Source organism: Rattus norvegicus, chromosome 2 (genome assembly GCF_036323735.1).
Source record: "Rattus norvegicus strain BN/NHsdMcwi chromosome 2, GRCr8, whole genome shotgun sequence".
Classification (NCBI taxonomy): domain Eukaryota; kingdom Metazoa; phylum Chordata; class Mammalia; order Rodentia; family Muridae; genus Rattus; species Rattus norvegicus.
The window spans coordinates 121,237,219-121,260,614 of NC_086020.1; the positions used below are offsets into that span (position 1 = coordinate 121,237,219).

Consider the following 23,396-nt stretch of genomic DNA (forward strand, 5'->3'; position numbering starts at 1 on the left):
CAATTGACCGTGGAGTTACAGCTCTGAATAAACACAAAGGCTTTAGAAACTGGTTGTCTTGGGTACCCGTCACCGTTAACAAAGCCTTCCTCTGACATGTGTGTGTGGGTGTCGACAGTGTGTGCAGAAAATGTCCACCAAGCTTTTCCCTGTGGGATGTTATGGCCTGAAGACTAGTCCCCTGCAGGGATGGAGATCAGCCACACATATCTTTTTGATATAGCTGTATGTCACAAACCCTGCCTCCTAGTTTGTCTGTGATTACCCACCTGTCTGTTCAACTCTGTGTAATAAGCACTCTGTCATCGATGCCAGTTTTCTGTGTCAGTGTGCCTGTCTTCTCTTTGTTCCCTTACCACCTGTCAGGCCCCGGAGCTGTGCAGGGCACGGCAAGTGAGGCCTCCTTCATTTTTGCATAGTAAGTGAAGAACTCCACCTCACCATGATTTCATTTTACACTGCTGTTGTGAGTGATTTTATCGACCATTCCCCATGTTTCTAAATAACTTACTTCACCTGCTCTGTTCATTATTTTTTCAAGCGCTGGCCTCCCTTTCTAAGGAGTCAAGGTCATTTTGCTTTCAACATGAAAGGGTTATAGACAGGCAGTAAATGGTCACGGGGTGGGGGAGGGGTGTCAATGATTGCCCAATTGTCTTTACACAAGTTATTTTTTAAAAGGAACTGCCTTTGTAATATATATGTGTATGTAATATATGTCTTAATATTATATATGTATGTGTGTACATATGAAGGAAATCATGTCTTTGAGTTACAATGATTTTATAGGTGGTTTCCTTTTAAGTTTGCAAGCTGTATTCACACATCAGTTTAGTAATTGAACATATTAAGATTTATGTCGCCATTGCTACTGATACCACTTCCCCCAGATCCACTCCACACAGCGTTCATCAAAACCTGGATGAGCATTAGCTGGCACTGCTTACAACTACTTAGGACCATGGGCATGAACGAGTCCGTCAAGGGCAAATTAGATTGATGCTCTCCTTGTCATAGCCAAACAAGCAAGAGAGCTTGCCTTCAGTATCTTTTCAGCATCTCTTCATATAGATAGAAGCTAATTTATATTTTTAGTCTTGCCCTTACCTCCTACTGTTCAAACTTGAGTTAGGAAAAGTTACTGACACTTCTCAACCCTGATTCCCCAGTAAGGGTATTAGAGACTCCGCCATACCATGCACAGAAAACTATTGTAAGTTCCTTGCACTACTTTATTTGAGGAGTCCGCCATATGGATGGGTACAGAGGTTACCCCAATCTCGTTAAGATAGACTCTCATGGTAAGAGCCTTGTGTGTGCATCATGTGTAATTGCATAATGGACAGGTGCCCAGAGTGCTGTTGGAGTGTAGACGGTAAATGCTCTTACGGCTTCGATAAGTACTGCCAGTGCGCGCTGGCTCACATCCCGTCCCATCACCTGAGAGTTCCTCCCTCACCAGTCTGCTGATGACATTGCCGTCGAGGTTTTGAATCCCTGACAACCCTCACCACTCCTGGCAGAGAGAATCTTGATGTAACTTGGATCTGTGTCCTGTTAGGAGTTTTCGGCACCCAATTAAAGGCCCCGTTAAAGGCCCATTCATAGTTCCTATGCTGGAAACCATTTCTTTTTAGTTTTTCGTTATAGTGGTGACTTTTTCTGAGGCAGGGTCCTGCTCTTCAGCCCAGTGTGGCCTCCGAATTCACATCCGTTCTTCCTCCTCAGTGCCCCAAGAGCCGAGCTTACAGTGTTCACCACTGTCCTTGGCTTTGCCAGTTGGCTTCTGAGGCACCATTTGTACAGTAAATTCTATGTTGTATAAACTAAGCATTTCTCATTTTTCTCAGCTTTTACATATTTTTGTACTCATGATGGTGTTTACCGTTCCTCCATCTTCTGCGCCCTCCTTCCCTCCTCATACTTTGTCTTTTTTTCCTATTGCTGCGAAGAGACACCATGACCAAGGCAATCAGGGTCTTGCTTACAATGTCAGAGGGTGTATCCACGACCACTGTGGCTGAGAGCATGGCAGTGGGCAGGCGGGCACAGCACTGGAGTAGTGGCAGAGAGCTTACATCTCCCCCACATGCCTGAGGCAGACGTGGGCCCAGCATGGGCTTTTGAAACCTCAAAGCCCACCCCTAGTGACAAACCTTCTCCAACAAGGCCACACCTCCGCATCCTTCCTGAACAGTTTAGCAGCTGGAAATAAGCATTCAAATGTGTCAAATCACCACACCCTTTTCTCTTGGATCTTACAGAAATGTTTGGTTTTAGGTAACTAAAAGTAACCATCTTTCTTTTACAGGGTCTGGATTTGGGGTGATCGACAGACTGGCCTTCCACTTCAGGGTTATTGCCGCAGAAACAGGAATGACCTAACAGGGGCTGTTTGTTTGGGAAAGTTCCAGGCCTACAACTCTGAGGAAGCTGCTAATTCCAGTGTCTCCATCAGCATCCTCAGCTTCCGGGTAGAGCCATTTCTCAGCAGCAGACCCCTGGCCAGTACCTGGGCAGGAAGGTACAGATCAGCCAGCCACTTCTACCACAGACCTCTCTCACGAGGAATGTGCCCCTAGCTGAACACCCCCCTCAGCAGACACTTGTGAGGTCTAAAAAGTGGTCTGACAGCTGATCAGCTCTGCTTCCTGCCTTCTTCCCTTAAGCCCTCTGCATCCCTAACCCCATCCTGGCACCTACCTCCAGAGACTCTTAACAGGTAACATGAGGAAATGTCTTCATTATGATTCAGTGACTAAGTTTATGGTTTTGAGATTCAACTGGAGAGAGGAAGCTCAGAACTAATCTTATCTTTCTCCTCAATGATGGGCTGGTTATCTTCACGTAAGTTAATTGTAAAAGGAACTGAATTTCATACAGCCAATTTATGAAAAACAAAGGCTCTTAATCACGAGACCATTTTAATCGAAGGTTGGAAAGAACATAAGTGTCCGTCCATCTGTGTTGGTTTCAATATCCCAGCTTGCTTTCTACTCACCAGTCTAGAAAGGCACGAGTCCTGCGGAGTTTTAACAACTCGGGCTTGGGTGTAGCTCCATGGTAGAACACTTGCTCACGATCTGCTAGGGCCAGCTTCCAGAACAACCACCCCCTCCCCAAATAGGAAGGAAGAATGAATGAGGGAGGGAGGGAGGGAGAGAGGGAGGGAGGGAAGGAAGGAAGGAAGGAAGGAAGGAAGGAAGGAAGGAAGGAAGGAAGGAAGGAAGGGAAGGAGAAAGAGACATACAGACAGAGAATGGTGTCTGGAGATGAATGTTAGATTAGGCTATGTGGTATAAGCCTGTCCCTCCAAGAACTCTATACCTTACTGTTCTCATTTAGATTAACTAATGAGTCTCTTTAAACGTGAGTTCTGAAAAGAACTAGTGTTTTCACAACAGTTTCACAGCAAGATCCGGCAGGGGTACAAACCGGAAAAGTGCAGCGCATGGTAAAGCCCTTTTCTCTTTCTGATATAGTTTCCTATTGTAGCCCAGGCTGGCCTGGAACTCCCAGCAGTCCTCTTGCCTCGGCCTCCTCCGTGTTGGGATCACAGGTGTGAGCCACCACAGCAAGCTCAGAGCTCTCGAACCAGCAAGCTTTTGGTGCACAGTTTACATGATAGACTGAGGCTCCGCGCCTGCGGAGCGTGGGCGGGAGTGTGTGTGTGTGTGTGGGGGGGTCCAACTTCACATTATCACACACTTGACTTTTACACTTTCCTTGGTTATTTTGTAGAGCAGTGAGGGCTGTGAGAAGGTCGCTGTTAGTATTTAAAAGGGAAATTAACATTTTAGTTAGGGAAAAAGTAACCATAAGTATATAGCGTACGTACAATAGCAAAGTAACTCCACTCTGAGGCGCTCAAAGGCAGGAAACAGGAAGGCAAGGCTGAAGAAATGGCTTTCTAAAAAATACTGTGTTATCTGTGGCGAGACAGACACATGGTGCCTGAGCACAGGGCCACGTGGCAGGACATAGGTTAGAATACATTAGCTATTTGAAGTTGTGAGCTAGTCAGACAAGAGCCTAGCTATCTGGCCAAGGTATTTATAAATATATTTTGAGTCTGGGTCTTATTTCTGGGAATATGGGGCTGAGAGGAAGAACCAGAACAAACTTCTGCGATTGTCTCAAACGGGAGAAGGCAAAGAGATGTGATGGTTTGCATATGCTTGGCTCAGGGAGGGGCACTGTTGGGAGGTGTGGCCTTGTTGGAGTAGATGTGTCACTGTGGGTGTGGGCTTTATTACTCTTGTCCTAACTGTCTGGGAGTGTCCTACTAGCAGCCTTCAGATGAAGATGTAGAGCTCTCAGCTCCTCCCGCACCATCCCTGCCTGGATGCTGCCATGCTCCTCCTTCATGATAATGGACTGAACCTCTGAGCCTGTAAGCCAGCCCCAAGTAAATGTTGTCTTTTATAATACTTGCCTTGGTCATGGTGTCTGTTCACAGCAGTAAAACCCTAAGAAGTGTTACAAGCCAAAGCGAACACTCTGAAATTTTATGTTGTGCAAAATTACTTTTTCTGCTAGAAGCTCCACAGTATTGCCTTATCTGATGAGGAAATAAACCTCTCTCCCAGGAGACCCTCCCCCTTTCATCCCGCCAGGAAACGTACACACACACACACACACACACACACACACACACACACACACACTCACATGCACACACGCGCGTGCGCACACACACACACACACACACACACACACGCACACACACCCCACTCCCTCACCCTTTCACCGTCCTTCATCTCTCTGTGTTAGGAAATTTGGTCCCTGGCGCTGCATTTTTTAGTACTCCAAGACCAACTATACTTTTAGCTTTTACTAATACTACGGTCAAGTGCCTGCTTTCAAAGGGGGACCATTGTTAAATAAGCGTTCTAAACACGAGCCTACACAGGATTTGGAGGGACGAGAATGTTTATTTGTCGGCAACGTTTCTGATATTACGACCATCTTAATTTTTCAGGTCAGCTAGAGCACTAAGCTTGATTGACAGCACTTCCAAGAGTTCACAATTTCATGGCTAAGGTTCCGTTCAAGGTAATATGGTTATTAACTTAATATAAATGAAGCTTTAGAAGAGGATAGAAAACGCAACTTAGAGATACTAGACTGAGAGACGTGGGAAGGTCTATGTCAGACAGAACAGCAGAACACTGCTTTCATTCGAGACAGCTTTGGTCATTAGCACACACTCGTGTGAGTAAGGCAGCGTGGCAGGCAGGCAGGCATTGAACGTAAGTAGGCGTGGTGCTGAAGGAAGCTGATGGTGGGCAGCAGGCGGGCCCAGGGCACTCCAGGCAGCTCCTCAGTCATCCTCGCCTCCACAGAGGAGCAGCAGGGCCTTCTTATAGTCTCCAGATGTGTCGCCCTGGAACCCAAACATGCTCTGTCAACTCCATGACTCACAAAAGCCACAGCTCAGGAAAGAGCTGAGCGTGACTAGTGTTCCTGTGACTTTCCTCCCGACTGGGCAACTTCTCTGCATGACTCTCACGACAGGAATGTCACATGGGGAAATTCCAATGCCGCCCAGTTGAACTTTCTAATTTTACCCCTCAAGGGCTGTTCTCTTAATGGAGTGGAGTATGTTCTTCCTTCGAGAAGTGGGGAGGGCAAGGAAACCTTTCCAAGTATGTTAAATCATCACGCTTTCCAAACAGATGCCCAGTTTCTCTCGGGCTAACAAGGGCATGCCTCCCATGCCGTGGCTTTGCTTCAGAGGCAGGCCTAGCACATGCTTTCTTTCCTCAGACTTCCCTCATAACGCTTGTGTGTGAAACTGTCTTAAGTGCACGGACTGATGTAAGTGCGTTTCTAACGTAAGCCAGAGTTCTACCTTGATCATAGAGTACAGGGACGTGGCGAAGTTCTTCCTAAACTCCTTCCTGATGTTAAACAGATCAATCTCACTCCTCGACACTATGACTCTGATGAGGGTGTGATCGTCCGTCCCAGCACCCTTTAAAGGAGAAAAGAGCACAGGTGTTAAGTCTTCACGCACAGCATTAAATGCCCCTGGTTTGAGGTAAACCATTAAAGTCTCGTAGTATAGGAGAAACAGGCTACATGTCTGAAGGAGACGTGCATCCCCAGGCTTATCTGAAGCATAATCAGAACTAGAGAAGGCTGCATTTACTAGATGCAGGCTACCTACTCACCTTCATAGCATAGTAGAGGGTCTCTGCAAGGTAGGCAGGTATGCTCCGAATAGACTTCACTACAAAAACACAGAATACAACTGTCAAAAGCTATTCAGACATGAAGAGCGACGTGATCAAAGTGCAAACACGGTCCCCTGTTCTTAGCTCTGTTTCTAAGTGTAAAAGTGAGGTGCCCTGCAGAGGGGCATCTGCAAGCTGCTCTAGTTCCTCCTCTGCTGCCTTCCGACTCCTCAGAGCCTTCTGACTCCTCAGGGCCTTCCAACTCCTCAGGGCCTTCTGACTCCTTGGCTGTCTTCTGACTCTCTAGCTTGGCTCTCCTCTGTGCAGGTCCAGAAAGGCACCGGAAAAGAGGCTCTTCTCTGTGCCCCTTTGTTCTCTGCGGTCTTTGTTGGCACCTGGGTGGTTATAATGCCACGTCCCTCATCACTGATAAGTTATATAAGTAGCTTAGAAGTTTCTGTTCCGAGACATCCGATCAAATGATACAAGAATACTACTCTAATCTCTGCAAACGCCCGGACTGACTTTCTGAATTCTCTCTGAATTCTCCGAACTAAAACTCACAATTCACAAAAGCAGCCTGGATGTATCCATTGCAGTTCAGACACTGGGCCAGGCCGCTCACCCTCTCCACGCCACAGCTGACATGGGTTAAGGGCGTGCAGATAGGAGTCCCTCAGCAAAGGACACAAAAACTCTGCAGGCCACGAAAATGAGAATCCTTCAGCTCTGATACCTCTCAAGTCTTCCTTTTCAAAGATTAAGAAAAGCAGCTTCTCAGGCAGACTGAGAAACTATCCTCTGGCTAGAGAAAAAACAAACAAGCATGTGTTTGACATGATAGAAGGTGGCTGTTTTCAGGTTAAATGATCTGGAGTTTTAATTAAGTGCGCATAATAACTGTGACCTTCTTGTGTGTCTTCCTCATGAAAGAGCCAAGTTTCTACCTCACTGGACGTGTCTTCGGATGAAAGGCTACTAAACTAAGTTGGCTCCAGCACAAATGCTCAGAGGAGACAGAGGCTGCCTTCAGACCGTGTGAGCCCAGGCTGGGCCTGCGGGATCTGGAAAGCACACAAAATCCACACCACTTGCAAATCCACTTCTCCAGTCATGCTGAGCGCTTATTTGACCTGAAAAGAAAAACCACCTTCCCATACTCTGCATATCCTGTCACATCAGAGACCTGGGTTTATCTCTTGTGCCATGATAACGTCTCAGTCTGCATGAAGAGCTGTGAGGAGAGTATTCAAAAGCTTTCTTGCTTTTTTTTTTTTTTTTTCCGGAGCTGGGGACCGAACCCAGGGCCTTGCGCTTGCTAGGCAAGCGCTTTACCACTGAGCTAAATCCCCAACCCTCAAAAGCTTTCTAAAACCCTGCGGGCATCGAAGACAAGCCATGCTTGCAGGCCTATGTGTCCAAGGCATCAGAGGGCCACAGTACTATTTTTAATGTGGCTCTCAGATGGTCTCTACTAATGTTCTTGGTGCTCCCATATAATCGGGTAAATAACCAAGTATTCAGAACACCAACTTGGACTTCCCAAGGGAAACTCAAGAGTTTGCGTCATCCAATGCTATGTCATTCCCCTACTTTCCATGAAGAAACATGATTACTTTCAGATTTAGCCTCAAGGGGATGAAAGCAATTCGTATAAGAATAAATACTACACGTCGTGAATTCACCTACCGACAGCCAGGAGTAAGTTCTCCAAGTTCCCTGAGGTCTCTCGGTCAATGGTTTCCTCAATCTGAAATCCTGATATTGTCATGTACTTGTCAAACACTAGAGAAAATAGAACAGAATGTGTTTTCATACTCGCTGAAGAGATACTCCCTCCAAAGAGACGCTGTAACTTTCACCCAGTGTCATCTGTCCAAGCACAGCCCCCACCCCGTCCTCCTTGCTGTCAGAGCCCTGTGCCTTAAGCATGATTTACTTATGTTGCAACAATGTCGTTAACTAGGAATTTTTAAATTTTGGTTTAGCTTTGAATGTTTGTGACAAGACTTTGTGATGTCCCACAGATGGGCCTCAACTTTGAGCCTCCTGTCTCTGCTTCCCAAAAGCTCACCAGAGATGTGGGCAGCCTTTATGATGTCATTCGGTTATACCTGTTTGGTTTTTGTCTTGAGTTAACAGACAGATCCCCATTAGGCCAAGGGAAATACAATTTGCCTGGAGATGGCCTTCGGCCCACAAGGACACTCCAAATAAGGAGAACACATGACAACGGCTTGCCTGTAGCTCTTGACAGGCACACGCGTGGTGATAATACTCAGGCGTAATTAATCATACATGGCTTCTAAATGGTATTTCATAAATACTGATTTTCCAGCCCCTGGCAATCAATGAGACCAACAGGTGAATCTGAAAAGCCTTCTTCCTCCTAGTAAGTGACCTACAAACGTGACTAATTTAACTCCTCCTCTTGCTGTGAATCATTTTGTGAAGATGAGGTAATGAGCGAAGAAGGAACCCAAGGGAGGGCACAGAGCAGTGTGGCAGGGAAACAGAAAGATGCCTGGTTCTGCCACACCAGCCACATCACAGCCACAGAAACGAAGCACAACTGTCAAAGCCATGATGTGGGCTGTCACTTGCTACCGGACTTACTCCAATGACGCAGGCCTATGAACTGGACGGCATATGAAGTCTTAGGAGACGTCTCAGTCTCCTGAGGGTAATTCTTAGAGTGAGACCCTCCTTGGTGTCTGACGGAGCCTAATGCCCCCCACCACCTCTGGCAGTGAAGGGATTGCTAAGGACATCTGGTTTTGCAAAAACTACAGTAGCCATGTCAAGAGCGTCTGAGATTTCGCAAGATGGAACTGTGGGAACTGATTTTGCTCTGGGGCAGGCATCTGGTCAGACTCGCCCAGGTACTTCCCAGACTCCCCAAAGCGTTTGTCTCAAACTATTATACTGACCTCTTCTTAAATGAGACACACTGCGTGTCCCAAGGATGGTGATGAACTTTTCTTCATCCGTCCCCCACTTCAGCTCTCCAGCCTGGAACAATGCCTGCAACAAACCACCCTGGTGAGCACCCTGCCCCTTCCTGAACACCAGGTTAATGGGCTACATGCAAAGCACAGAAATGACACAGGAGTTCGTCTTTCCAATGCTGGCTGGAGTCTCCCTCTTCTGGGAGAGATGCTGTGTGCTGGGAAACTTGCTCTCACCTCACTGCCGAACACTGATTTACAGACTGGAAAGTAACTCAATGAGAAGCTGTCTTGTGTTCTGCTTCACTCATCCTACAGCTGCTGACATGTTTATAGCACATGGTATAAAAGTAAACTCCATATTCCCTCTTTACATCTGTGCTTTAAGCAAAGTCAGTTACAGAGCACCTTGTACCCAGCCACACACACACGCCATAGTACGCTGAAACGTTGTGGGCTCGGCAGCTGCAGAGGACTTAATAGATACTCTAGACACAACTTGAGTACCATACCCACTTTTGGCATGAAAACATATAAATGCTCACCTAAGTTCACGCACACAAGCTTACAAAACTTATACGTGAGCATTATGGGATCTGAGATCACTTGAGATGGGGCCAATCTTCACAATGTCATAGAGTTACACCCTCTGAGTTACTGGTTTCATTAGCAGACAGATCCTTGTTGGGCCAAGAGGGATATAATCCACCTGGAGATGGCCTTCTGCCCATAAGGACACCCCAAATATGGATAAGACATGACAGTGGCTTGCCTGTGAATATATGATTATTTTTTATCTTGGTAGACACGTGCAAGTGCATTATAGTGCTCTGGAACTATTTCTAATTTTATCTCCAGAGACTTAAAGGCCCTTTCTTATATCCTTGTGCCAAATAAACAGATTCCATTTTCCTTCTCCCTCCTTTCTCTAAGAGTTCATTCCTCTCTCTAGAGAAAGCATTTGGCAAGAAAGGTGATAAATATTAGTTTTTACCACTCTTAAAATATTAAGTCAGTTAATACATTTTAAAAAGTACAAATTGATTTAATGGATTTAAAATTATTTTTTTTAAAAAAAAGTAAAGTATACTGTGCATATGTTCAGTTCCCAAGTGAATGATCTACTATGGCTTATCAGATTCCTGGTACGACAGACCTTCCTCAGTGCCAGGTGTTAGTAGAGAAAACCTCAGAGGTCTATCCACCATCTCAGCTTACTTTACACCAAATCACAGACCCTTCCTGGTGAAGAGAACCTTGGGGCCTTGCTACAAGGTACAAAGGGCTTGCTCCCTCCCAGACCTGAGAGAAGCACCCTGCAAAAGACTGAGCTGCTGATGAGAACAGTCCTGAGCACATGACCAGTGTGGCTTGCTCTCCAGTGCTCCTGGTCAGGGCAAAGGGCAGAGAGCCCGGGTTCCATCAGGAGACTTTAAAGAAGTCCCCCCGTAACAGCATTCACACATACGACGTTTCACTTTGTGTTCTAAATGGTTGTATTTTCTGCATGACAGGTCCATACCCACAGCCTAGGTAATCAAAACAGTCCCCAGATAATGACATCAGTGGGTGGGACGGTATGAGAACCAGGGTCTCACTCAGACCTATAGGATTCGAGCCTAGAATCTGCAGGTGACCCACAGGCCCATGAATGTGAGAGGCAACAAATGGTAAGGAGAAAAATCAATGGAAAGGCTCAGTTAGACTGCTTTCCAGAAGCTTCTCACACAGCACAGTCCCGATTACATCAACCGTGCTGGGAAGTCTGCCCACTGGACCTTGATGTAGGTCTCAGCACTGTCATCTGAGACTACAGTTGGCTTCCCACGGTGTAAGCACTGAAAAGCTTCCAGAGCTCATTGTCCTGAGAACAGGAACATGAGAACTGTATCATCTCACACGAAAGCTCAGAGGAATCAAAACCTGGAAAGCAATGTTGTCTTCTGCAACTGAGCAGAGTCCCTCCCTGGGGAGGGTGACTTGAGAGGTCTGTTCTTATCCTTTGTCTACAAGAGGGCAGAGTTATGTTGGATCTGACGAGAGTTTAACCTATATTTAGTAAGCGCTCCATATGCTATAGGAAATCAGAATGGGGAGCTAACACTGAACATGAGGCTGGTGTAGTGGAAGAGAAAGGGTGCTGGAGTGACGGAGCCAGGCTGGGGACTGGAGTTCCACAAGTACTCAGAGCTCTGGGCTGCCTTATTCACAGTTGGGAGAGGCCTCCTGGAGCCGAGTGCAGCAGCACCTCATGCATTACTTACTGACCAACTGCCAGCACTATTGTAGCTGAGAGGCTGGAACTAACCTGACACTGCCCTGGAAAGACAGGCAGGCGGGCAGGCAGGCAGGCAGCTTCAGTGTGAGGCAGGAAGATAGGAGCAGGAAGCCTGGGAAGCTACAGTTTTGCATAAGGGCTACCTGACTCATGCCCTGAAGGTCAGAAAGGGCCAAGTAGAGAGCATCTAAAGTGGAACTGACTTTTTCTTTTTAAAAAATGAATTATGAGGAGGTTTAAGAACCATATTCAGGGGCTTGGACTTTAACCTGGGAACAGTGAAATGCTAAGTTTAAAGGGCTTAGGCAGGAAGGGGACACAGTAAGCTGACATTCATAAGGCAGAACACAAGTGAAATACTATACAGTGAGCCCCCAGTAAATGTTTCCTTTTTTTCCTCCAGCGAGGCAGGGGCCACAATGATTGAAGCTGTTAAGAAATCAACCACCCAAAATAAGATAACTTTCTCCTTCTTAGCAACATCAGATGACATATTGCTGGCAATTGCATAGAGTGGTCGACCAGATCTCCCATTCTCAGTGGCACAGTAACTAAAACATGGCCAGAATGGGGCTACTGCAGGTGATTCTAGGAATCCAAATACTCCAGGCCAATTCCCAGGTCAACCAGGCTGAAACTGCACTGGGATTGAGAAGTCCCTGAGGTAAAAATGTTCATTTGCGAGTTGACAAAACAACAACCATCCTGTTTTAAATACTGTCACAGGAAACACAAAGAATTATCTAAAACAAACCAGCTTGTCATTTCTTTTGTAATGAAATGTCACTTAAACCATAAACACTTTATTTTTCCTTATTCTATCCTACTAAGAACACCTACTCCATCATGGCCCTGAGGCGATAGCATGAGGCTTTTTCTTTTACTAATTCTCCATTTTGTGAATGATAAAAAAGAACATGTCTAGGTGTGGCCTGCAATATAATTTGCATATTTTTACCTCAGCTTTGGGATGACAGTATTTTGTTGGCCAGATCAGAATAAGGAAAGTGTTCCTACCTAATGGGTCCTATGCTTTGTAGGGAGCTGTTAAATACATTCTTTAAAGGTTCTTAAAGTACACATTGTAGTTTTTCACTACTACAAATTCCTTTTGGGTTGGGGATTTAGCTCAGTGGTAGAGCGCTTGCCTAGCAAGCGCAAGGCCCTGGGTTCGGTCCCCAGCTCCGAAAAAGAAAAAAGAAAAAAATTCCTTTTAATTTCTACGTCATAACAAAGCTGTCACAGAATATTTACCCACCTGAGCATCCAGTTCAACTTGAGCATCATCAATTGCAGTGTCAGGGTCTCTATTGGCCTGTAAGAAACGACATCACACACTGGACTTCAGAGCCTCTGCACTCAGTGCACCTGATGTCTATCCATAAGGCACTTTCTCTCCCCGAGAGACTACGCTTGTGCTAAAGTCATAGCAACCCTACAGCATGCTATACCACCACAACACAGCAGTGTCCAAACCAGACCAGCCCTGCTGGTTCTAAGTACTGTGGATGAACGGGATGCATACATCTGCCTGAAATGAATGAATGGGCTGTCTATTTACTGTCTGAATCAGATAGTCTGAGACACAAACACAAGCAGCAGGTAGCCTTTACAGTGGGAGTCTGCACAAACCAGAAACCACTGAAAGACTTTTAAGTGGCCTTAACTTAATACAAGCAGGTCATTCCAACAACTTCTTAGTAAATTATGTTAAGTTTCTACCAGTACCTGAAGGAGGACCACCAACATCCTCTGGTAGTACCCTGAGGTATCCCCCACCACATCATCTTCCAGGTTGGAACCATATTCTGAAAAACAATGATTTCAGACTTGTTCATAACATCTCTGAATTAGAATACTCTGCCCCATTAGTCAGGTGAATAAGGCATAAAGGAAGACATATTTGGTTAACAAAATCCTTTCTCCGCCATCTCTGAGTGTTCCAAAGACAGATGGTAAATTCAGTAAGTGAGTGCCAGATGAAAATAGGCTGGTTCTATTAACATCCACCAAAAGCATTCACTCAAGCCTGAATTATGTCAGCCACTCCACAATGCTCTCCCCATGTAGTTAGTAATATGAAGACACAGGGTGATGGTGTAAAGCTTCAAAAGTATGATAATCCTAAGGTGAAACTCTGCTTCTTGCAAATGTTTTATGTGATTTTTTTTTGCTAGATGTTTTTCATCCTATAAATTCTTGCCTTTGCATGGTGGTATCTCCCCCCTGACAAGACAGTGTTCCTTTGCACCAGTTAAGTCATCTCTGACAAAAAGAATAACGTTTTGAAGTATAACCCCTCAACCTTGGGTTCCAACTCCTCAGCCCAAGGTCACAGGAAAGCAGAGAACTGAGAGCTACTGAGGCCTACACCCCTTCACTAACTCTCAAACGGCATCTTAAGGTGCTCTTGCTATATAAGGTGCTACAATGTTTAATCACTATTTGAAAGCAGGAATATTTTTTAAAGCCTGAAGCTTTTATTTTATGTGCATTTGAACCAGTCACCCAAATACAAAATGTTGTAAGCACCTCTGACTCCTTCCTCTGCTCCAATACTTGTAACTGGTTATTAACTCACCCCCACCCCAAAGCATTTGCTCCTCTGATTAGTACTCTTCATGCTCCCCACCTCCCGGTGACCCGGTGTAGTGGTGCCATAATCACTATACGGCTTCCTCATTACCTCCCTACTGAGCTATCTGTCTAATGCACCACTAGACTCAAATTTCCTTCCTTCTTTCAACTGTCCATTCAACATTCCACCAACCAAGGTCATCCCTAAACTGTCTACCTACTGCTGTGTATCTTCATACAGACACACACCTGCCCCTCGCTAGAGTGAGGCTCCGTCAGATCGCTCTGCCTACTCTCCTCAGCCCAGAGTCCACGCCACTGATGATCTCAGTCGCCTTTACCTACTGAAACCCATCTTGTCTTTTCTTCCCCCTTTGGCTAAGTTACAAGGAGTAAATATTTCATTTTTTTAATAACGGTTTTAGCTGACATTCATGGAGAGAATGAATCCTTAGAACTGTGCCACTAGTGAAAGGAAATCCTGTCTAGAGTATGTTTCTTTACAAAGCTATGTCACACCATCCTTTGGGCCCTCTGCTGGAAAAGTAGAATCAAGTCTCAAATAATGCCTTTTAAATTGTATCCTCTAGTATTATAGATGTAGGACAGTACTGTATCATACCTCTGTGGATGTAAAATAGCTTGTACCTGCTTTATGATACGTAGTAGTGACCGTGCTTTATCAGAGCTGTTTTTAATGATGTTGCTCAGAATGTTTTCTTTCCAGATGATGATTGAGAAGCTAATTTAAAAAAAAATGGTGCCAGGTACCACAAGAGTAACAGAACTGTGCTGTTTTCTCGGGTTTTGTTTTTTTACTTTTTTTTTTTTAATGAAGTGTGCTGGATGTCTCTACAGTTTTGTTCAGATGACTGCAGAACCTGGAAAAGCTGTTGCTGCTGTTGATGCATAACACACTGCTATTATTGGTCTTTTTATATAAATATAAATATATATATATATACAGATATATAATTTGAATTTTTTGAAACTTTAGCTGTGCTGTCAACTTTGGAAAAAAGTATCCCCGTTTACTGTGTTGAGTTGGCACTGTACAGAAATTAACAGCCATATTGGTCTAGAAATGTTGAACTTAAGTTTTTTCCATTTGTACAGGGGTAACACACTGTATTAAATATGTAAGGTCTTATCTACGTGGGTTTGATTACAAAAACTAATAAAGTATTCTCTAAATTAAAAAAAAAAAGAAAACATGTATTATTTAAGGCATACATCATGCATGATACACTGTGAAATGGTTACCACAAGCTAACTGGTTCCACCATGTAGCTTTCTGTGAATGGTAAAACATTTAACATCTAGTTTCTAAGAAAATTTCAGGCCCACAATAGAGTACTATGAAAGTCATCATACTACACCCAGATCTCCACACCTTTCCGACTCCATCTCACTGTCCCCTGGGCACCATCTCCCTGTCATTTCCTCCCTTCACCGTCCCTCCTGTCCAGCCTTGGCAAACACCACGTTACTCTCAACAGTTATAGTTGTTTTATCATTCATTTGGATTCTACCCATGTGGTGTCACGCCGTGTTTGTCTTTCTGTACCCACCTCACTCCACAGAATCTAAGACCTGCCCTGTTGACCTGTGCAATTGCAAATGTCACGTTTCATGTTTAACGCTAAGTAATGTGGCACTGCGTGAGCATATGCATAAACCCCATGCATTTTCCAGTGGATACTTAGCAAGCCGCCAGCTCTTGAAATTCCACTATCCAATTTGTATCACGAAGCCTCCCCTAAGACCCGAAGCCATGATGCCCTCTCTCTCCTTGTCTGCACTCTGAATTAATACTTTTCATACACAACTTTTAAATGTTTACCATCCTTTAACTATTGAACATGAAGTCATTGGGGACAAGGGTTGTGGTATGCATGTCTTCTATGTGCCTCATGACCGCCAGAGCAGCAACGAACACAGAGCCATGCCCAGGTACACACTGAGCAGGATGCAGCATGCACAGTTACATGCACAGTGCTCCGTCCTCAGCATCAGCATCCGAAGACAGAGAGCTCCGAAGACCACATCAAATATACGGCTTCCATGAGATACGTGTCCCACCGCTGCCACAGCGGCAGCAGCTGTATTGACTACAGAAAGAAGCTGGAAAGAGACCTGGGAAATTATTTAGTTGCCCTAGATTCCATACTGTTCTGAGCCAGTGGGCTAAAAGTATCACATCTAAATCCTGTACGTGATTCCTACAATCTCTGGCTAACACCCCAGGCTGAGTCTGATGACAGAAAAACCTGACAGCAGATCAGAACAACCTTCCTGCACTTTCATTTCATGGACTTGCATACATTCAAACCACAGAAATACAGAATAGACTGAAACGCAGACTTCGTTTACACACACACACACACACACACACACACACACACACACACGCACGGATTACACTAAAAATAACAACCAGAATACGGATCACTTTAGCCAAGCTGATCAGCAAACAATACACTTTACCAATATTTTATCAACTCCAGTGCAGAAAGGGTTTCAGATTCTCTTCCCGTTCCCCAAAATGTCTTCTTCGTAGCTCTTAACATCTTCCACAAAACTGGATTTATTTAAAGAAACTTAAATTCATGGAGAGGAAAACGCCTCTCTATTCTTAGAGTGTCTGCAAATCCTGTGTAAAACTACCCTGCATCTCCCTTCAGGTGTTGTCAGTTACTGTAACCGCTAGGAGTAAAGCCGTGGGAGTTTGTTCTTTTATTATTTTGTTGTTGTTTGGTTTTTATTGAAGACGAATAACCTGACATCCAGCTCTTCCACTCAACGGTCATGGGCTGCCTGGTACCACAGCCACACAAGACCACATCCACACGACAGAAAGGGCAGATGATAAACTCCAACTGTTTACCTTCTTCATAAACTTGTTTTATGGCCCTGAGCTCTTCAGGTGTCCTTGAGGCAATGATTTCAGTCAACACTTTCTCATCTGTCCCAGCTCCCTGTTGAAAGATTTGTTTTTTTAACAGCGATAACATGTCAGTAAGATTAAAAAAAAGAAAAAGAAAAGAAAGCTATTCCTCTGGATGTTATCCAAATTATATAATTACAAAAATATCCAAGACAACATGGATCTCCTCATACACATGTTCTATTATTAGAGTTTAAAAATTCGGCAATCTAAGTCTATCTTACTTTTTATTTTGCCTACTGAAAAAACAGAGTTGACTTTTCTATGTCCACCAAACATACCATTGTAGTTGAGGTCTTTAATTCTGTCCCCTAAAAGCCAAACATTAACAGTTTGGTGTCCAGAGTGGCACTAGGGGGCGCTAACCAAACCCTTCAGATGTGGCCTAGTGAGAGGCTTTTAGGTCATTGGGGGATGTCTTTTAAAAGGGCGGTGGACCACAGTCCTTCTCTGTTCCTGGCTTCCTGCCTGCTGGCTACAGGCCTAAAGCCTCAGGGCCAGTTATTTATGAGCATGAGCCAAATAAACCTTTATGGTTAAAGAGTTCATCGAAAGTACCAGAACAGAAACATGGTTACAAAACAGAAACATGGCTAACAAACAGAGACCACCTGCTGGCACATATTTTCCGTGTCTCTGAAAAATAACTTTAGCTGGTGTCCTTTCTGTACTTATAAAAGTCATGTCTACACTGCTACATCACAACATACAAGTAGAAACATGGCTACTACTGTCGTCTGTTTAAGACAGCATAGGTTCTGTTTCGGCTTCTTTGCAAAAACTCAAGCCCTGAAATACCTAAGTCCATCCCTGTGGGAAGATCTTTGCTGCTAATAACGCTTGAGGTGCAGTCTGTTAAAAAGCCCTTCTCTTAGGGTCCTAAGATCCCATTTACTACGAACTGCACAGAACAGCACAGAGACTCAGCCAATGCAGACTCTGGGCTGGGCGACTCCCATGTTCCCACTGTGTGAGCACAATCTCTGAGCTGATTATCTCGTCTGCCCACTCGGAACCAACCTACTAAGGGCACACCATTCCCTGCCACTGTCCGAGCAAATGTTTCAACACAGGCAACTTCCACCTTTCCTATCTCAGAAACTAAAATATTTCCTCTGTAACACTTTCAAGGCCTAAGATATAAAATGAAGGTATAAGAATCCAGCGCACTAAAAGTCTAGACAACAATTTTGACTACACAAGAAGATTAAGCTGCACACTTGTTAGGCTTGACCCCTCCCTCCCCTCCCCCTTATTGACTCCCACCATTTTGTCTGTGCATCCTTCGCTGAAATGAGTAAAATAAGACCCAGGATAATTACCAAAATAATGTGGCACTAGGCTGGACAGAAATGGCCCTTGTCTGCACCCTTTTACCTTAAGAGCGTGTTTCAGCTCGTAGGCGTCGTAGAGCCGGGAGGGCTTCATCAAAGCCACAATTAACTTCTCAAACTTTCCTGTCAGTTCAGACTTCATGTCATTCACAAGGTCCTACCTCAGAAAACAAAAACCTGGTGACCACAATCTTCCCAAACAGAAATGAAAACCCTTTGCTTTAGTCAATTCTGTATGCTTCTTCTCCGAGGATTAGAGAAGATCACTGTGCTAAAGAAAGTCCTAAGGAGCGTGCCTTTAACATCTGCCCTAAACCTCAAGCACCAATATTTATCTAGCAAGGTATTAACTTCTCGCTCCAAAATAAAATGGAATACATCTGCAAAGCACGGTATTAGGTGTGGTAACAGATGCCCGTAATTCCAGTATATGAAAGGGTGAGGCAGGAGGCCAGCCTGGTAACACGTGATAGGATCAAGGCCTCCTCGTGCCAGGAAAGAACCTACATTCTTGAGGCCACTGTCCAGACTAATCTTAAACTCACTCTGTACCCCAGGTAGGATTTATTTCTTCTTCTTCTTCTTCCTCTTCTTCCTCTTCCTCTTCCTCCTCCTCCTCTTCTTCTTCTTCCTCTTCCTCTTCTTCTTCCTCTTCCTCTTCCTCTTCTTCTTCCTCTTCCTCTTCTTCCTCTTCTTCCTCTTCTTCTTCCTCTTCTTCCTCTTCTTCTTCCTCTTCTTCCTCTTCTTCTTCCTCTTCTTCCTCTTCTTCCTCTTCTTCTTCCTCTTCTTCCTCTTCTTCCTCTTCTTCCTCTTCTTCTTCCTCTTCTTCTTCTTCTTCTTCCTCTTCTTCTTCTTCCTCTTTCTCCTCCTCCTCCTCCTTTTTCTCCTTTACCTCCTTCTCCCCTTCCCCTCCTCCTCCTCCTCCTACATCTCCTCCTCCTTTTTCTTCTCCCTTCTCCTCCTCTTATTCTTTTTTTTTTTTTTTTGAGACTGTGTCTCTGTATTATGTACTCTGGCTGTCCTGGAACTCACTATGAGAATCAAGCTGTCCTCAAACTCACAGAGACCCAAGTGCCTCTTAAATACTGGGATTAAAAGCACAGGTCACCAACCTCACTCCAGGTAGGACTTGAACATGTGGTCTCATCTCAACCTCTGAAATATCTAAAATTACAGGCCTGTAACACTATGTTCAGTTTATACAGTAAGATTCTACCTCAAAATCCCAAGCCTCACTCATCCGCCCACCTACCCAAAAGGCTTAACTAGAAATGTCCTGTGGCCGAGCACTCGGGCCATGGAAAGCATATATTCCACATACATATTTTTTCAGCATCCTTGAGAAGTATCCTCATAAAAGCTCTCCCAAAATGCTTGGTTGTACCTCAATGGCAGACCACTGTATCACAGTTTACCCGGCTTTGGGTCAAACCCCCACCACCAGAATAAAAGAGTAAAAAAGAGAGAAATTTTCTCAAAACTCACAAATAGGGGGCTGGGGATTTAGCTCAGTGGTAGAGCGCTTACCTAGGAAGCACAAGGCCCTGGGTTCGGTCCCCAGCTCCGAAAAAAAGAACCAAAAAAAAAAAAAAAAACTCACAAATATATTTTTAAGAGTAAGATTTAGCCTATAATATTTAAACCATCGCCTCTCTTTTACTCTCCAATTCTAATATATAATATTAACATTCCAGTATAGAGTTGCTGATCACTGTTATGCTTCTGACTGGTGAAAAGGCACCGTTCATGTGGTAATGTGCACCATTATTTATGGAAAGGAACAGTGATCTCCAGCAGCAGGCAGCAGGACTGGGTTAGACATCTTCTCTCAATGGGCTGCACTGCAGCTCTGTGGAGAGCACCTGCTCCTGGGGTTTGTCCCCGGCAACACTAGAGGACACTCTCTGGTCTTGAGCTCCATTTGTTTCTCAGTAAAATAACAATGTAAACTGTCAGAATAACAAGACTACACTACGGTGTGTCACACATGCTGTCAGTAAGATTTCTCTCTTTACTATGAACTATTAATCACGGAAGAAATAAAATCACCTAGACAGCAATACAGGCATAGACCTAAAAGATAGGTAACGAAAACAGAGAGGAAAGACAGGGGCAGTTACCAACATGGGACCACGGACACATTGACACACACACTCCCAAAAGCATCAAGCAAGGAAAAGCAATCGTGTGAGGCTGAGCTTTTGGTTATCTTCTCAATGACATTTTTGGTACACTGCCTGTACTCTACTGCCATCACTGACTGTCAATCAATCGTCCAGGGGTGGTTTACAGTGGCCGGAGGGAGCTGAGCAAGTCGAATGAGGGCACTGTGTTATTCTGGAGGACATGTGAGGAGTACAGTGTCCTCGAGGCAGAGTGGAAGGATCCTGAAATCTTCCCTACACATACCAGGGGGCTGCTTTATTTCTCAAACTCTTTCAGAACTCACAGCTGGACTCGCTCCCGCCTCAGACGAGCTGATGCCTTACCCTGCCAAACAGAGTCTTAAACTCCTCAGCAATCTGCTGGCGCTGAGCGTTGCTCCGGGCTGTCAACAGGTTCAGGATGCTGTCCTCGTCGGTGCCTGAAATTGATGGCTAACAGTGAAAGCTTGCCTCCCACCCACACATTTTCTAAACAACCTTACTAATTATCCCAGACGTTTACTCTGTGCTCTAAATACCCTCTATGAAAACATATAGCACAGCTTACACAAAATGAAATGTAAAGGTAAGAATATATAAACTAGACACACGCTCCACTATGTTCATAGCAGCCTTATTTATAATAACCAGAAGCTGGAAAGAACTCAGATGCCCTTCAACAGAGGAATGGATACAGAAAATGTGGTACATCTACACAATGGAATATTACTCAGCTATCAAAAACAATGACTTTATGAAATTCATAGGCAAATGGATGGAACTGGAAAATATCATCCTGAGTGATGTAACCCAATCACAGAAAAATACACATGGTATGCACTGATTGATAAGTGGATATTAGCCCAAATGCTTGAATTACCCTAGATGCACAGAACACATGAAACTCAAGAAGGATGACCAAAATGTGAATGCTTCACTCCTTCTTTAAAAGGGGAACAAGAATACTCTTGGGAGGGGATAGGGAGGCAAAGTTTAGAACAGAGGCAGAAGGAACACCCATTCAGAGCCTGCCCCACATGTGGCCCATACATATACAGCCACCAAACTAGATAAGATGGATGAAGCAAAGAAGTGCAGGCTGACAGGAACTGGATGTAGATCTCTCCTGAGAGACACAGCCAGAATACAGCAAATACAGAGGCGAATGCCAGCAGCAAACCACTGAACTGAGAATGGGACCCCAGTTGGGGGAATTAGAGGAAGGACTGAAAGAGCTTGAAGGGACTCGAGACCCCATATGAACAACAATGCCAAGCAACCAGAGCTTCCAGGGACTAAGCCACTACCTAAAGACTATACATGGACTGACCCTGGACTCTGACCTCATAGGTAGCAATGAATATCCTAGTAAGAGCACCAGTGGAAGGGGAAGCCCTGGGTCCTGCTAAGACTGAACCCCCAGTGAACAGGACTATTGAGGGGAGGGCAGAAATGAGGGGAGGATGGGGGGGAACACCCAGATAGAAGGGAAGGGGGAGAGGTTAGGGGGATGTTGGTCTGGAAACCAGGAAAGGGAATAACAATTGAAATGTAAATAAGAAATACCCAATTTAATAAAGATGGAGAAAAAAAAGAATATATAAACTATCATATTTCATACATATATGAAAATACACATGTGAAAACATAATTACCTGTAAAACATATATAGCCTATATATGTAAAACATATATATGTAATACTTTGTACAATATATATTACAAAGTTATATGTTATATATATATATATATATCTTCTATTCTCAATTGGACTTAAAGTAAGTAGACAAACATGCCTGTAGTTTTAAAACCTTGGCATGCCTGCCTTTCATGTCACATAGTGACCCCAATAATGGCTATTCACAAAGCATAGCATGCTGGGTATTACAGGAGATTAAGAAAAGAAAAACATCGTCCCTGGCTTCAAGTTATGGATGATTTAGCATGGAAAACAAAAATCTACAATTAACTCTGAGTTAGAACAGACTAGCAAGTGCCTTAGGGAAGGTCCAAGTGTTACGTGGTCAAAGGAAGATCTCCTGGCTAACTAGAGTAGAAAGGAGTTTGGGGGAAGGAGACACCCAACAGTGTCTTGAAAGATAGCCATATAGAGAGGACGGGCTTAGAATAAGAACAGAAAAAATACAGGGCGTGCATGCATAGCAGACACCCAGGCCTGACTGGATCAGGGATATCAAATAGTAATGTGAGATCAGGCTGTTAAAAGGGGGCCTGGGGATGCCACAGGCAATCCCCCTTCAAGGCTCAGGTGTAGGGGTCGGAGAGTAGACAAGTCAGTTGCACAGGAGAACCCTTAAGAGGCTGGCAACTGGTTAGAAAGATGTGTGTGTGTATGTGTGTGTGTGTGTGTGTGTGTGTGTGTGTGTGTGTGCATGGGGGGTCTGTAAGAGCTTCCTATGCAGACGCAGACATTGGATGGGCTGGGCTACTGAGCTAGCAGCTTGCCTCGCACTGTATGCAGGCCGGACCGGTGACCCCCATAGCACAGGGCTGGTGATACTTGCAAACCCAATTCTAGAGAATAAATCTTCAGGGTGGTCTAGGATATTACTTTGTTATCTAAATGTATTTGTCCCTGCCGCTCATCCCACTATTTGTAGAATTAAAAGGTTTAAGTTACCCAAGCCTTTCATGGCCTTCCGAAGAACTTCGGCATCAGCCCTGCCGTCGAATCCAGAGAAGTCAGTCACGGTGCCTCTGAGAGCCTGGGAAAGGAAGGACAGTGTTATTCACACTGTGACCGATATCAAAAGGCTGGTAACTCGACAATCCAATCTGACCCTGCTCAATGCTGTGCTTGGTCTCTAAGTAAACTTGCCAACTGATAAGGCACTGGGACACACTGATCAGGGAAGCAAGGCCAGCCACGGAGAGAAGACACCAAGACCTCCTGACAGTAACGTCATCGGGGGCAGCTCCCTCCTCTTCCTCACCGCAAACCCACCCAACCAAACCTGACATGCCTGAGG

At 44.7% G+C, this 23,396-nt stretch overlaps 1 protein-coding gene across 3 annotated transcripts in view; it reads right to left on the reverse strand.

Annotated features, from left to right (window-relative positions):
- Positions 1–4,914: 4,914 nt before the first annotated feature.
- The window catches only part of Anxa5 (annexin A5), a 30,803-nt gene continuing 12,321 nt past the window's right edge, over positions 4,915–23,396 (reverse strand). Inside the window, exons 3-13 of one of the 3 annotated variants that reach the window (XM_006232268.5) lie at positions 23,048–23,132; positions 20,753–20,847; positions 18,307–18,420; positions 16,870–16,960; positions 13,134–13,213; positions 12,664–12,720; positions 9,110–9,203; positions 7,869–7,964; positions 6,177–6,235; positions 5,855–5,977; positions 4,915–5,386 (exon numbers count right to left, since the gene is read on the reverse strand). In XM_006232268.5, coding sequence (XP_006232330.1) covers positions 5,324–5,386; positions 5,855–5,977; positions 6,177–6,235; positions 7,869–7,964; positions 9,110–9,203; positions 12,664–12,720; positions 13,134–13,213; positions 16,870–16,960; positions 18,307–18,420; positions 20,753–20,847; positions 23,048–23,132 — 957 coding nt within the window. In that variant the 3' untranslated portion in view covers positions 4,915–5,323. Of the gene's footprint in view, positions 5,978–6,176; positions 6,236–7,868; positions 7,965–9,109; positions 9,204–12,663; positions 12,721–13,133; positions 13,214–16,869; positions 16,961–18,306; positions 18,421–20,752; positions 20,848–23,047; positions 23,133–23,396 lie in introns of all 3 variants that reach the window. The other 2 variants (NM_013132.2, XM_063281375.1) reach the window with 2 other exon arrangements.